Source organism: Ambystoma mexicanum, chromosome 5p (assembly GCF_040938575.1).
Source record: "Ambystoma mexicanum isolate Mex_15411 chromosome 5p, UKY_AmexF1_1, whole genome shotgun sequence".
Classification (NCBI taxonomy): domain Eukaryota; kingdom Metazoa; phylum Chordata; class Amphibia; order Caudata; family Ambystomatidae; genus Ambystoma; species Ambystoma mexicanum.
Window position 1 is genome coordinate 616,437,476 of NC_090930.1, and position 16,889 is coordinate 616,454,364.

Consider the following 16,889-nt stretch of genomic DNA (forward strand, 5'->3'; position numbering starts at 1 on the left):
ATGTTTTTTTCGCTAGGGCAATCGTTGCCTGGTTCTTATAACATGCCCAATGCACTTGCCACAGTGAAACAGTTTTCTAATATGTCCCATTGTTTTTAAAAATAGGGCATCCTTTGCCCTAGTGCTAATTCATAGCAAACCTTTTGTAATCTGACCCCTGGTGAACCTTTAGAACTACATTACTTGACGCTGTTGCAAACCATGCAGAGTACCCACTCGTAACTGTCTCACTGCTGACTTGCCGATTGAACACCTAGGATCTACGTAATGCAACACATTCAATCCTGATTTGACCAGAGAGACCCCATCTCAAAGCCTCGCTCGATACCGTCAGACCACTTACATTTGGAATAATGTACTTTAAACTGGTCCACCTTTTAGGGCCCTAAAGTCTGTCTGGATCTTTTCTGCACCATTTTCCTTTGTGTTCTCCTTGTTACATTTCTTTTCTGATTCTCCTCATTGCTAAGTAGCCCGATTTGCCAGGGTTCTGCATATTTACATTCAGCATTTCTCTGTCTTTCATTACAGTGGTGGGTTTTTGATAGTGTTTTTGATAGTTGAGTGTACAAGTGATTTGTGTAAGTGTACATTTTTACAGAGCATTGATTTGGCATTCTTTAATTTTCAAACTGTTATACTATTTCTTGTTGGGTTTTTACTGGCTCACATTCACACCACATCTTAGCGTATAGCTTTCATTTGACCCACATTACTACAAAAAGCGAATTCAGTATATCTCTTAGCTGTGCATGTTGTACCTTCATTATTGGGACCACGGGTCTGTAGAAGTGTGGGGGCTGAATAAGAGATTAACCACACGTCATCGTTATACGCCTGTAGAGCAGAAACCATTTTGTCATAGCAACATTCTGCCATGTTTGGGCATGAAACAAAGCAAAACAGATGTAGTGTTCCATTATTGATATTTGTAAATTATAAATATATTCTGCTGAGGGAAAACAAAACAAAATGAATGTTTCTGCGAACTAGACTCATGGTGGGATCCGGCAATAAATTGTGATAAACCGTCCTCACTTAATAAGATAGATTTTGATGGAAACAAAATGAATTACTTGTTAGATTAACAGCCACAAAAAATTGCAACAACTTGAAATATGAATGAAATGTATTAATGACAATCAATCTACTTTGCATATTGCAGTACGACTATATCAATGTCAGCAATGCTGTGCTGATGGCTATGCCTACAGAGCTTATTTAAAGTTAGTTTGACAATCTACGTTGTGCCCATCACAAGGCTTAAAAACCATGAGAATATAAAAGTCGTATACATTGGTGTATGCAGTGTACTTTCTGTCTGTATTTCTCACCTCTAGAAATGGACACATTCATATTATTAGACACCTATGTATGTTTACATTTTGGAGGAAAAAAAAACATCCAGATTACTTTGATTCTGCTCTTAGCAAAGAATTGCAAGCAGGAGTCTGCGATATTTTGCTCTCCAGATGTTCTGGACTATGCATTGCATTATCGTTCACCACTGGCCATACTGGTTAGAGATGATAGGGGTGTTAATCCAGAACATCTGAATTAGGTCTGAGGTGGTTTAGGGAATTGAGATGATGCTTGCTTACCCAAAAAGTAAACCTTTTTTGTAATAGCATAAAGAGCTACATATTCATTATTCATTGGCATTATCTGTCAAAATGGCTGTACTCTAGAACTGGGTAATGGACTGCAAAGCATTAGTCAAGACATAACTAGAGGACATGTTTCATTTGGTAAATATACAGGTTTATAGTGAATATGTTGAATGCAAAAATGTCCAGAAAAGAAATGTTGAAAAAAAAATTGAATGTGTTTTTTGTTTTTATTAATGGGGGGGTGTTCCCCCCAAACCCACGTTGTTTTCTTTTATTTACAATGTATTTCTACTAGCTAAACCCCCAAAAAACATACCAATAAAAAAAACACATTTGAAAAAAAATTGACTTTTTTTTTTACATTTTTGCATTCGACCAAATGTTTTCGACTTTTTAACTGGATACCAAATTTACAGTAGCTCACTTTTAGCAATTGCAGAAATCTAAATATGTAACATTCTATTTAGCACACCAAGATAGACCTATATGGTAACTGAAAAATCTCAGTGTACAGGTACAATTTGGAAAGCTTATAAGTCCCTATGCCACAAGAATGATGATTCCTCCCCCCCACTTATCACTTTTTTTCATCTACTGCCCATCTTTCCTTGTTCTAGTATTCTACCATGAATAGGCAGTTCTATTAACGGAAAGAAACATATAGAATTGATGGAATTACAAATGACCCTATTATATTATGTTCGGTTAGTGACCAGGAGTACCAAAATGTGGGACTATAAACCAACTTTAAGACGTGCAATGTGATTATTGAAACCTTTGACACAGATGAAGGTCATTTGGCTTTTGCATTAATATTTAGACAGACTCAAATCACTATTATTGTTTAGCCCGACATATTCTCTAACACTGATTTCTGGTTATTGTGTGTATTTCTAGCAACAGAAGGCTGAACTACCATATATAAAAAGCTGATTTGCCATTAGAGAAAAAATTATCAAGCCAATTCAATTTTCTGCACAACATTAGAATGGTGTATCATGAGAGGTGTTTGCTATTATTTGAGCTATGCTTTTCTATTTTGTCATGTTATTTCACTTATTATCCTGTCAACTGCTGTTCTGTGTTAAGAATGAATACTACAGCCCCACTATTGACAGCAGAATTTCACACAAGGATTTCTAAAGTAGTAATCATTCAAATTTGAGCAATCTCTTTCCGGATTTGGCAGATCATCTTTGTCATATATCATTTAGGTCTACAAATAAGATACACGGTGTTCTGCCAATTAGTTACAGAAAATCAATGTAGGATTGGGAATAGGTGGTTGTAGGTTTTCTGAAGTGATCAACATGAGAAGCGTTTCTGAGCGGTGGTTTGAAAGTAGACTCTTGACCTTACTATTGGAAATGTCGACTCCATTTGCCAGTCAAACAGAAGTGCCCTGCGTATGTACCTTGATACAGCAGACTGTGCAATACAATTATCAGTATCTATGTGATCTAAGGACCCCCCAGCTTTAGACTGTACTGCAAAATAAAACTACTACTACTTATTTGATAATGGAATGCATTTTCCATGAACTGCATAAATCCACAAGTTAGTTTTTTTTTCTTTTTTTTAAATGTCTCAATTTGTTAGATGTTTACTTTGAAGTCTGAAAACTTTGAGTAAACTATAGATTGTGTTATTATGTAAAAGATGTGTTTCTACCATCTTAAGGCAGGTATTCAATTTGTTTCAAGTTGATAATAGAACATTTCAAATCATTGTACACCAGATTAGTGAACACTATTTTGTGCTTTCTAAAGGCTAAAGTTCTCTTTACCTTGACTATTTCTTCTGCTAGCTACTTTAACCAATTCGGAAAGGTGTGGCATGAGAAAGACTTGCAAGACCCTCCGACATCTCCTGCTAGCATTCACATCTGCCTGGTTTCCTGGCCATCTGCCCATTCATACTCTAGTGCCCCGCTCCATCATACATTATCTATTTGACTGCAGCCCTTCCAGTAGCTACCATTCATTATCTGCACAGTCTCTTCCCATTCCTGGGGTAGACTTTTAAACCTGATTGAGTTCATCTGATTCTGTATCCTCTTTTTAATAATAATATCTTTTTTGGGGGGGGGGTTGATCCCCAGACCTTACTGCAAACCTTAGAGCCTTCCCAAAATAAACTAAATATGGAATATCATTTCAATCAGGCTTCTGTCCCTCCTAACTACAGGTCAGTCCAGATGTAAGGCTTACATTAGAAAAACGTTTTTCAATGAGACCATTCCATTGAATAACGCTTTCAGAATCAGGCCCGGAACTTTTTTCTCTGCAATTGTACATACCCACTGTGTCTTGACGGCCGCGTGTTTGGTAAAAGCACTCAACGGTCTGAAAATGGAAACAAAAGGGCCGCTGGAAACATCAATGAGATTCAATTTGCTGACTTTCCAAATTGCAGATTTCGTTTTGCTGTTCGATGTTAACAGGATTAGAAGTTTCAACCCAAAGAGTAGCACTAAAATATTATGAAAAAGTTTAGCAGACCTGATTCCAAAGGATTGCATAGCTATTTCTACTTTGAATGATATAAATACACACAAATGCATTAGTAAAATAATCTTTGCATTTGGTAGAATCACAGGTATTAATATATGTCTGCATGGAAACTATGTCTGCATGATAACTACCTTATGCTACCATTTTGGTACTGTGTGTCTCTAATGCACTGAATGTAATGTACAATCTAGTGCTGTGATATCTCTGTGTCTTGGGCACTATTAATACACACAATAAATAAATAAATAAATAAACAAATAAATAAATAAATAAATAGCTAGCGTACTTGAGAATCTGAATAGAGTATTTGCAGCTAATTGATAAACATATTGCAGACTGCCTGGAGTTCTGAGATCATATAGCAGAATGAGGCTGACCTCTGAGGTGACTTGCACCATTCACTATGCATATTGGTCCGGAAACATTGATGCTTATAACATATGGTGACTCATCTTGTCCTATTCCCTTCTGTACATGATCCATGCTACCGGATGTAAGAAATGTTCCAGGTGCAGATAAGTATTACAGGTTTGACATTTCTTCTGAGGAAATAAAACCATCCAATATGCATCCTGTGTTGTGGGCCCTCTCAGCGCTACGACCCATTTGAAATAGTCCCCTCTCTCAGCGATATGACCCAATTGTTATAGTCCCCTCTCAAAGAAGAAGTCTTCTAGAGTGCACAGTATGATGCATAATCCTGCTGCTTTCACGATGCATTATCCAGCCAGTAACTAAAGAAAGAGTGAAACATCTATTTACAATGTCAACTAATGAGTGTACACTGTGAACGAATACAAAATCCCATGAAATAATAGATTTCTCTAACTAACTGGATACATGTCTGCTGATGTTTCAACTATTTGCTGTGAACAGTTTTTCTGCGATTGGTTAGATGGGAGCATGTCATGTGACGTCAGAGGCAAAGTGTCATACAGTATTACAGCAGCGTGGCACATTTCTCTTAATACAAGTGATTAGTGATGTTGTTTTGTAAATACATTGCAATTGGGTATTGTGATGACAGTGTGATCAACTATTAGGCAAGAGTAGCACTTATCTTGTTCCAGGGCTTTACCGATGTCACAACTACAGACCACTACAATAAGGCGCTCACGTTTTCATAAAGCTAGTACAAGGCTCCCACATGTTCAACAATTTGATTATTTGTTACTTCTAGAATGGTTCGAAAGTGTAACAGTGTGTGCAAACATAATGCAAAAGTGCAGTGCAATAAAACATTTAAATTCTGCAAAGGATGGGACCTGGCAGTAACAATACATGAAACTTCATATATGTTGCATGAAATTAAAGTCTAATGGGATGAAAGATCCTTATATGTAATTAAACGTTTTCCAAATGTAATCACTGTTTTTGGTAGATTTGATTGTATTATGTGTGCCTCCAAGAGAACTACATGCCCCCCAAGTATACTTACTATATGCATCCTGTATTGTGTACAGAAGCATTATGCATACATTTCTCCAATGACAATCAAGGCAAGCCTACATGTATGAAGAGATCCTTTTGTTTCTTTTATGGCCGGAAGCAGGGTTTCAGGATACAGCAAAAGTCGCTAAATAATGCCATTTTATCTTGGTAGAGGAGAATACATTTCCTGGATGGACAGTGGAGACCTTGGGGAAACTTCTTCTGTAGATGGTTCTTCGAACAATGACGAAAACAAATATATAATATATATAAATATATATATATATGTAAATATATATATATATATATATTATTTTTTTTACAAAATGCAGAATAATCCAATCTTCTGAAAATCTTTGAATACATTTTATTGCCACCATATCAGGGTGAAAGGGGAAATTAAGAAAAACGATTTACATAATGGAAATAAATAATAATACAAACCATGAAACAGAAAGGAGATGATTACAAGCAGTATAAAAACAATAGATTATTTCGTAAAAGTTCCCTGGAGGGATGATGGGAACTGTTACTTGTTACGTTGCATGTTCTTCAACACAGAAGCACAAGTACCAAAGTGTCTTTGTCCTTTATTAAGAGAAGGGAAAAAAAAGCAATCTTGCCCTGGATACCTTACAGTAGGGCATCTTGAATTGTCCAGCATCACTTCCAAAACTTCCCGGCGATCAGATGGTGAAAGTCTTCGTCAGTCAGTGTCAGCAGCACTTGGGGTTTCTCGTGCTGTTTCCTTGTTTCCAAGTTTGCTGGCTTAACATCATTGTGCACACAAACGACCTCTGTACGTGACATCAGATGCGGGATGACGTTCTCAGAGCTGGCAAACAGAGAAACAGCATGAGAAAAAACCCTTTCCTGCATTATTTCTAAAAAATACATTACATTTCAATTTGTATTTGCCAAACTTCGACTAGACAACTAGGTCACATCAACAACAGTGCATGGTATAAGAAGATGTCAACAGGGCACAAGTGTTTCTATAAGAAAGGTCTAATTGTGGAAACAGGTCATCTGAAAACATACATTGGGCCTGACACGTTGCTAAATAGTTCATACATATTGTTTAGGTTAATGGAAACAATTCTCTGAATCTGCAAGTGACTTCAGACTTCACTTATCGTTGTCAGGTGCCATGTGGATATCAGTCTGATCTTGCCATAAATGTACAGTTGTATGGTTTATGAGCCTTCCAGCAGAGACAACCCAGTGGGAGCATAACTCTGGGAGTTAACACCCCAAGAGAAGGTCATTTACTCCCAGAACATTAAGCATACTACGTGCCGGCACCCGCACTCACAATGGCATTCAAACTATCCCTCATTGATTGAGAGTGTGCTCACCCGAATACACGCAGACAGCTGAGCTCGGGCAAGGCGGGTTGGGACATTGCCCAGGAGATTCCTATCCATAGTCAGCACTTCCCTTAGTGAGCCATCTTTATGGTCCCTTTTATCCCTTTTTCCTTCAGGGGATTGTGTTCATATACACTCAACCTCAGTTCCACCCCCTTTTCAGACATTGGCACAAAAACCAGTGCCCCAGCACTTGAGCTTACTTAATTGTTGGAAATCGAGAATGCAAACTGCATATTAATTTAACCCATCGTACTAATATCCAAAATACAAAGCAAACTTAATAAAACACATGCCTCAAAAAGCACTACATTTGGAGATAGGCAACATTACATGAGTGCACGTGCCTCTTAGACACAACGAGCACATATCTCTATGAATATACATATATGATATAATCAAATCTCGTAAACATTTAAATACTCAAATATATGGAAATTGGAGTGAAAACCACCAGTTCTTTTACATGTCAACTGAGGGCCCTTGCGATCATAGGTATAATAACTTGTGGAAACTACAATCGTAGGGGTCTTCAGACCATACATTAATAGCTGTGAGATGGTCCAGACTGGCATGCACATTCCAGTTCTTTCTATCCTAACCAGTTCGCCCCAGGATGACTTGGCAGTGGGCTTGATGGTCATCATCTGAACAAGCATTCTTCTAGGGTAAGCCATGATGATTTACACAAATGATCCTGGCCTAGCCAAATCACTCGCTCAGCAGAGCGTTAATTGAAAACACACCTTGTGGTGATCTAAATGCCACACTCACCAAGGAAGAGCACGTGGGCCACAGAATCATTTTCTAATGGTGCAATCCCATAGGAAAACACTCTGTGAATCAGGGCCTTAATCTCAAATATGGAAGTCTTAATTTGCTTGGTACTAGTCCCATGGAATTGAAGCAAGTCCCTTTGGTGAAAGAGTGGGTCAAGATATGTTACTAACACATGCCCTACTACTGAACCCGCTATTCTCTAACTACAATGTCCAACTGGCATGCTCAAACCAGCACAAATCGGTTCCATGTGATAATGTTGCCTTGAAAAAGTCGCTAGGTAGCCAATTTCTTTTCCCTGTTCCCTAAAATACTTTCCCTGGATATTCTAGGAGCGGTATCATTTTATATTATAAACTAGAACATTTGGGGAAAGTTTTTGATTTGAATGAGGGTGCATTTTTCTGGAAAATGTTGCCACCTGGCACCTGGCAGCCATTTCCAAAGCAACTTTATTACTGAAAACCACAAATCAAGGTTATCACTGTGTTTATCTGCCTAGAGAACTTGATTTAATCCGCCCCTATCTTTGTCTGGCCTGTAGTTTCCTAATAGTTTCTTAGTAAGATCAGATTGATATCCAAAACACATTTGCCACAAATCATAATGCACCTTGCTCTTCTAAATGTGTTTCCATGAACCCGACTGTTGTCTGAAGCAGGCCACCGATCCTCAATTTATTTTGGCACTATCATTTGTGTAAGTGTTGCTGGCTACGTAAGTGTCTGAATAAACCAGATCCTTCTGATGTGGTCTACTGAGTCACAAAACGTGTCAAGGTCTTGCTTGCACATCTTCACTCTTAGGGTCTGATTCATGGAATTTTTGGGGCGGTACAAAGTGACTTTGCACTGGTGGAAAGTGACTTTGCACTGTAAAAACGGACTTTGCAAACGCCCTGTGAATCGGGGTGTTGGTTGGCAGGGCAAAGTTACTTTGCACTGCACTAAACATTCCATGAATCACACCTTTAATCCACATGTAATTTGAGTCTTAGTAGCATCACTCTTAATAATGATTCAGCAGGTAGAAGATGACATACAGTGCTTTGTACATCACTGTGTGTCGAACAGTGAATACTTAATAAGCCATTGACCTTTGATTCAGAAATCTATGTTGTGTAATCAGCACGTCGGAAATGATGTAAGAGACACACTGGCAAATAGTGCGTCTTGCTGCATCAGTCTTGAAGCACCACTATTATGTGGATGGGGTTGTGCAGGGCTTAGACCCCTTGACAGGGCGAGGCTGGGGTATTTGTACACAATATACAGAAACACAACAGCTGTTTTTCTATGTTTGATAGCCAAAGTAATGTGGCTAATGTTGAAGGGGTCCAAGGACACCTCATTGATGTTAGGATTTGACTGTTGCCTCTTGGGAGACATGACTTTGTTCCTTGATACACACCTGTCCTCCAGGCTGGAGCGTTGCCATGTGTTTACTTGTTGATTGGGTGCAGCCATAAGCATTATGATCAGTGTGTACATGAACGGGATTTATACAATGCGAAGCTAGCCTGGAATCAATGGAGCCCTGCACACAGGGGACTTCCCAGGGGTTACAACCAGCATGCAGTGGTAGCAGAGGAGCAGGATGTGTAGGAGGAGCAGGGACGTGCTTTCCTCGTTGCAATACGGATTACCATTATGTAAATAAGTCAGCACACACACATGGGCGCGCTGAAGTCCTTCTCTGTCACTCCAAAATACGTGGAAGTGCAGTTTGTTGACGTGTACGTGCCAACCAGAAAATAAATAGTACTGGAAGTGACGTTTACAGTGTTTTCCATAGATAATGCTGAGTTTAATTTCAGGGACACATCCCGGGGGGTATACAAAATGCTTATTTATCTCAAGTTAAGCATTCCTGTCTTGTTTTGCACTCTGCACACCATAGGTATGACTTGGCAAAGGTTCTGCATAAGAGTACACAACGGAATATTTTGCTTATCAGTACATTGTGGTAGCTAGAATTATAATTCCATGCCATAATATCTTGTCCACATGTGTTTATTTGTAGTATAGTTCTCTTTGCCTTACAAAGGGTTCACAGGCGCAAATAGTTATATTTCATCAAACATGTACATTCAAAAGTTGTAACCACTTCTAGACAATAATGGCCTAATTGTTCAAATTAGTATTATTATTATTATTATATTATGAATATGTCTAGTTAAGAGGCACAGCAGCATTCTGCATATTCTCGCTTTGGGAGGCTTGCAGGATATATGTCTGTGCAGCCATTCTGGACAAAAGTTTCTATATAATCGCCCCTATATGGTCAGGTTACCGTTATAAATTGTAATGCAAACATGAAATAAATATGTGTGCAGCTGCAAAGGGATTTATGAGCGGAAAGTGAAACAGGCAGAATTTGCATTGCCAACTTTATGTTGCATTCATACGCCGCACATGCCACAGTGTCACAGTGGGTAGGTAAGGCCTGATTTACAGGGATTTTTTTAGAAAAACGCTTTGGGAATTAATGTAGTGAAAGGCATCGAGGGAGCAATGAACTCAGCTGTTATTGGACAGTGACGTCGCTCTACACCACCACAACATGAATGTCGATGGAATTATTGTATTCAAAACGGAGTAGAAGAGGTGGACCCACATAGGGTCATTGCACTCCAAAACAATAGCACTCACCCTCTGTGATTCAGTGCTATCGTGTATATTGTATTTTCTGATCTGTAAATTAAGTAAATGAAAACGTGCATGTTTTGCTACTGTTTGTGCATTTTAATTCATTTTAATGTCTGCATCCATACGCTGGGGTCCATGTAGGTTGTGCGGAGATTCGTTTGGTTCTATACATTGATTACAAATTGTATATTGACTAAGTTGATTGTTTTCAATTACTTGTATTGTTCTCAGTTCGTCAACAATATCCCCTTATCGAAAACCCCTTTTAGGGCATTGTGCCACATTACCTCTTATTAATTCATGAATTTGCCTGAAAAGTTAAATAAGCCATTATTCAGAATTGCTTGCATTTTTCAATGCATGATTATAGAGCTAGCCAACTAGCTTTAGGTCTGCTTGATATTGGAAACTATGCGAACATTGTTTTTTTTAAAGAAAAAATATTTTATTTAAACATCTTTAATACAAATACAATTTAAAAAAGTATCCCATAAATTAAACTCACAGGGATTACGAAAGTAATCTAACCAAGACCATCTCCAATCATTAATCTCCACCATTATTTCATTTGCATTTTAAACATGTGACATGTTGGTTGGAAGCATGCAAGCTACCATGTAGTTCTTTTAGTGATATGCACAATGTTCGAAATTGAAAGCTTCTCAACAGTCCAGTCACAGTTCCTGGGTGATCACCAATAATAGGGACAGAGCTTAAAAGTCTACAAATCCAAGGAGTCGAGGGGCTGGAAGATCTTGTTCGACGGGGTACCTCAATGTGGGAGGCGGCATAATAATTCTAGCGAGCGGGCATGCCAGAATCAGAATTTGTGTCTGTATCAGAGCTGTACGTGCTTACAAAATCCACATTATTGGGAGGAAACTCACCAAGACAGCAAACAGTGATCAGGACACTGCTGTGGGCTGCCCAACATTAACTGATGCTGCAGTGTCAAGAATCCAGTGAAAGCGTAGGGGCTGGAACAAAGGGGAGAAAGCAAGGTGAAGTGCAACTCAGATCTCTAAGAAGTCATTTAGGATCAAAGTCACCCTACAAATTATAAACGTCAAAACAACACATGCAAGCTTGAAAATAAATGACATACCCCCCCAATTACCCTAAAAAAAGACACACTAAATAACATTAGAAACATTCCTCACGGGCAGATGAACAAATGGCTAGCCTCAGTGTTCTCAAAAAGAAATTAATCGCAAATTGATATGTGGGAGAAGACAGTATCCCACACCTGATACAGTAAAGACATTGTAGGAGAAAAAAGAATATACAAGGTAGGAAAGAAGCATGGAAAGAAGGAGGGATGATAAACATGCATGACTTTTTACAATGCATCATCAGCACATGTATGTAATAGTTCACCACACTATTACAAGGTAATATCAGAGGTTGTTCCTATGCACCTGCTCCAAGGCAGCAAGAAACACTCCAGATCGCTTGACAGCTGGAAACCAGCTCCCATCGTTATTGGAGCAGTTTCTGAGTTCTGACTCGGGCAACATATATGACTAATTGATTTTAGAACCCACAGTGAATGACATTATTGTTCCATGATAATGAATACCAATTCAAGACCCTTTCTCTAGAGATTCAAGGCTGCATTTTCAAACAATGAACGCTGATCAGCGTTCATTGCTGGCTGTGTGTTCGTGCCATTCATACTTTTGGTGCAGAATGGAAATCTAGCATGCTCTAGTGCAGGGTTGACTAACTCCAGGCCTTGAGGGCCGGGATTCTGACAGGGTTTCAGGATATCTCTCATTAATATTCATGAGGAAAAATTGGCATACATTTAGAATCATTGTATGCAAATTTAGCTCATGAATATTAATGAGAGGTATACTGAAAATCCAATATGGATCAGGCCCTCGGGGCCTGGAGTTGGACAACCCTGCTCTTAGGCCCTCAAGGCCTGGAGTTGGACAACCCTGCTATAGTGGCTAGTTTTCTAACTTTGGAACTCAGCAACTTGCCTATTAATTTCGGGTTCAGCACCTAGGTAGGTAAAAATCATGTAATTCTGTGTAGAGCAATTTCCCGCCCTGTACCTGACGTTTCGAAAATGCCAAAAATGTTATAAAAACTGTGTATTTATGAAATTATTGTGCATGGAGTATACTGAATACATGCAGTGGGCTGTGATGTAGTACTTTTCATGTTCATCGGTACCCCATATGCTCCCATCACATCCTGCTTTCTGGAATAAGGTTTTATGTATATGACTTCCAGGCTACAATAAATGGCTCCCTGTAAAGCCCTTAACTAACTATTGGAGCTTGGTCCATGTTGCAGCAAAATAACTACTGCTCTGCAGGAATTCAAGGATGAATAGTGGCTAAACTGCCTACTCGGCCCTCATAGTACAACAAACCAACTGTGATCCCAATTGTAAAGGTGAAACAGGCACAATGAATAGATATACCTCCTCTGCCTTTAGGGGTAACGTGAAAACAGTGATACCCTAAAACGAAATTGTACAATACTGGAAAGTAAAGGAATGTCCAATCAAGGGTCTACACAATATAAATATGTAAATTAAACACACAAGTATGCAATATAACTAAACTAGAAATACCCATCACTATGCAATAAAAATAATATGCATTATGTAAATGGAGCAAGCCCTTTGCATAATTTAGCAGGAGTGAAGGTCATGAAATTGCAAACATGTCAATTGAAACTATAACTATTTATTTTAAAGCAAAATGTGGAAATGGGTGGTTTATCAGTGTCTAGGTTCCCACAAATTGGACAATGCGGGTTGGACGTTTCAAAGGTACCTACATATGTTCTGTAGTGGTTCTACTGTGTCCAGCCAGTCATTGGGATGCTGTTGTTTATGGTCAAACCGGATTTGGATGCAGTGGGTTGTGCTTACAAGAGAAGTGTAGGGTTCATTTAAAGCTGAGCTCTCTGCCGTTCAAAGGTGATGTTCGAGAGATGCATTTCATTGAGATAAGCAGGGAAAGTACGAAGGTTTACCATGTCCAAGATGAAGTATAAAACTGTGCCGATTTGGAGAGTGACACAATGCTATCTGTGGTTCAAGTAAAGGCCTGGTGAGGCTTGATTCTGTGAACTTCAGTTTGATGCATTGTTTGAAGAGGTAGTGGTTAAAAATCATCCGCAGTGGCAAGCGGGTGTTTGAGCCAAACCAGTGACCTCCTCCTCAGGTATGATTTGGGGTCAATCCAGTTTGTCGAATGCAGCATCAGCATTCCAAAGAAATTCAAAGAAGCCCCAAAAGCATCAAGGCAGGTACTGATGTACAAAGATGTTCAAACGTGTTTGGCTAATTTGCCAGAAGAGTTCAAAGCTATAGAATGCAGGAATCCAGATGCTTGGCTTCTCCTGAAGTCACAATCAAACACTGGGGAGGCTAGCTGGCACCTACAGACGTCCTTCACCTGCTGTGAAGAGCATAGGTACTGGTTCATCTGGCAGAGAGTGCAATTCTTGTTCCAATAGTAGGTCACCCCCAATTTGCCAAGGCTATGGGTAGGAAGTAGATCTTTCCTCAACCTTTCTACAACAAATTACTTATCTTCACCTTAGTCAGATGGCTTTGTAAAGGCCACCTCTCCCCAACAGGTTCCAAAGAAATTCTTCTGTTTTAAGCTTACACCATTGAATCAAGGAAGGGTAAGGGGATCCATTCCTTCTAAAGGCAAAAGGCCACTCATGAATGGATGCTGCTTTAAGAAGTTGAGTCCCTGGTATGATATGATATGATATGATATATGATATGATATGATATGATATGGTATTTGTAACGCGCCTATACACAAGTGTTTCAAGGCGCGACGAGGCAGGGAGGGGGGTACAAGGGGAGACAGAAAACGATCCTACTAGGCCAGGTGTCATTCAGATCGCGCAAGTGCAGGGGTAGGGGAGGGGAAAAGTGCAAGGGGAAGGGGAGGGGGGGAAGTGCAGTACAAGGTAAGAGGCGTACGTAATAAATAAATAAATAGGGCCAGCTGGTGGCAAGTGTGAGGTAAGTGCAGAACAAGTCCTGGGAGAGGGGGGGCTGTAGGGATACAGAGACAGACCCGCAGTGCAAAGGGGTTCCAGGGCATCAGTGCAAGTGGAGAGTGGCAGGGCCCAGGACCGAGGCCGTTTAGAGTGGTCCAATTGCAGGATCAGTGCAGCTTCAGTGAAAATTAATTATCCGCTCAGCAGGGGAGAGGGAGGGGGAAAGCAGAAGCAAAGAGGAAGGTTTTGAGGTGCTTCCGGAACCGGAGATGGTTCTCCTCAAGTTTCAGGGAGGCAGGAAGGCTGTTCCAGAGGGAGGCCCCTGCCGCGGAGAGAGATCTACCCCCAGCTCGTTGCTTCGAGAAGCGGCTAACCCTGAGGGAGTTGGAGGCGGATGAGCGAAGGGCTCGGGAAGGAAGATATTTGGGAAGAGAGAGTTGAAGGTATTTAGGACCCAGGCCCCAGAAGGCCTTGTGGACAATGCAGAGGGTTTTGAACTTTATCCTCGCAGCCAGCCACTGGGAGCCAGTGTAGAGATTTCAGTCCTGGAGAGATACGGTCCCTGGGCTTGAGGCCAAGGACAAGTCTCGCAGTTCTGTTCTGGATGAGTTGCAGAGGGCGGAGAGTGGAGGCAGGCAGATTAAGATAGAGGCTGTTGCAGTAGTCCAGCTTCGAGAGAACCAGGGCTCCGGAGACAGTGAGCTTCTGGGGGAAGGAGAGGAAGGGAAGAATACCTCTGAGGAGGTGCAGTGGTAGTATGACCTCTTGGCGACGTCAGAAATATGAGGAGAGAAGGAGAGTGTGGAGTCGAAGATGACCCCAAGGTTTTTTGCCTTGCAGGTAGGAGCAGGGAGGGGGCCAAGGGAGGCAGGCCAGAGAGCTACAGGGAAGGAGGGAGTGGGAGTACCGATGAGTAGAATCTCAGTCTTACTGGCATTAAGGCAGAGGTCATTGGCGGCACACCATTCTTGGATAGCAGACAGACAGTCAGAGATGAGGGAAGGAGAGGGGGAGGCTGAGGGTAGCCTGAAAATGAGCTGGGTATCGTCCGCATAGCACTGGAAATTAGGGCAAAGAGCGGCGATGCGGTGGGCAAGGAGTGCCAGATACTGGTTGAACAGCCAGGGAGAGAGATTAGATCCCTGGGGGACACCACAGGTGGAGAAAAAGATGTCAGAGAGGAAGGACCCCAGTTGGACCTGGGAGGGTCGATTTGAAAGGAAAGAGGTCAACACATGTGGTAAGGTAACACATGAGTCTTGCCTTCAGCATCATGCCCAATGTGCTTTATTTTGCAAGAAATGTGACAGGCAGGAAGGAGAGAAACTCCCATAGAAAATGGCTTTTTCTGAATGTCCTAACCCCTTTTCCTTTCTAAGCCTGCGGCTTCAAATTAATTTTTTTTTGTTGGTATACGCCCTTTAAGCTTGGTTCCCAAGAGGCTGCTGCTTGGAGATTTCTGGGCTTGAGAGGTATTATCCAACCACCCAAGGGATCAAATGAGACCCAGGGGCCGATTCTGAGGTGCATGCAAATGTAGGAAAGTGTTCCTCCATGAAGGAGGAACACTTTACTTGCAAACACCATATTCTGATGAAGAAAGAATGTGGAGCAGGGACATAAATGCTTTGGCTTCTGCATGTGCCTGATATATGCCTTGACAACAGGCCTAGCAACTATCAGAAATGCAGGGCAGACACATGGAGACGATTATCCTGCCAGCTGCAATGGTTAAGCATAACAGAAAAAGGAGTACAACTAGTGTACCTTTGAGGTGCTGCTAAATTCCACTGCACACGTTTTCCCTTTATAAACAATCAATTTCTTAGACTGCAGCACCACTTTTTTAGTTTAATGAAAGTTTAACAAAACATTTTAAACTAGAAATGTGTCAGTCTAGTAAGAAGTGCTTGCAATATCACTGGAGCACATGTTTTCCCCCACAACATGTGATTTTAGCAGCTTTTGCTGCTGTAAAGCTTAACATCCCCCCTCCAATATTTCAACCTACCTCAGAATGATAGCGCTGGAAAATGGAGGGGGAAATGTTGTGTTTCCACACACTTTTCATCACGAGAACAGAATCAGGCCCACAGTCTTCCTGCCATTGACTTGCTGGCTGAGCATAGACAGTCAGCCTAACTTGAATCAGCATAACCTGTCTATTGCTGGACTGTGCTCACAATGTAGATGTGGGTGATACAAATCAGATGTGGATTTAATAATGTTGTGAATTACCAGTCACCATACCAAAACACACATTTGTCTTAATATTTCAAATGACCCTTCCACCAGATGGGTAGTTCATCATAATTGTTATGGTTTCAGATACACGGTGCTGTTTTAAATGGATTCTCTGTCTGCAGTGAATTTTCTGTCACAGCAATTTTCAAACAGGATACCGGCGACCTTTGAACTTGAGCAGGAGCGGCAAATCTTATCAGATATTGGCCTTTACTTGCTTCTTTGCGACAGATGGGATGTGAAGAGATACGGAGCACACTGGTCAGCAGCCACTGCACCCTCTGATAGGTGTTTCAACCAAACACC

At 40.7% G+C, this 16,889-nt stretch overlaps 1 protein-coding gene across 3 annotated transcripts in view; it reads right to left on the reverse strand.

Moving 5' to 3' along the window:
* Positions 1–5,898: 5,898 nt before the first annotated feature.
* LOC138481092 (protocadherin-11 X-linked-like) overlaps positions 5,899–16,889 on the reverse strand; it is a 623,638-nt gene continuing 612,647 nt past the window's right edge. For 2 of the 3 annotated variants that reach the window (XM_069612997.1, XM_069612996.1), the window contains 2 exons: positions 11,240–11,329; positions 5,899–6,389 (listed from right to left, as the gene is read on the reverse strand). In XM_069612997.1, the coding sequence (XP_069469098.1) occupies positions 11,258–11,329 (72 nt within the window). In that variant the 3' untranslated portion in view covers positions 5,899–6,389; positions 11,240–11,257. The remainder of the gene's footprint in view (positions 6,390–11,239; positions 11,330–16,889) is intronic. The other variant, XM_069612998.1, reaches the window with a different exon arrangement.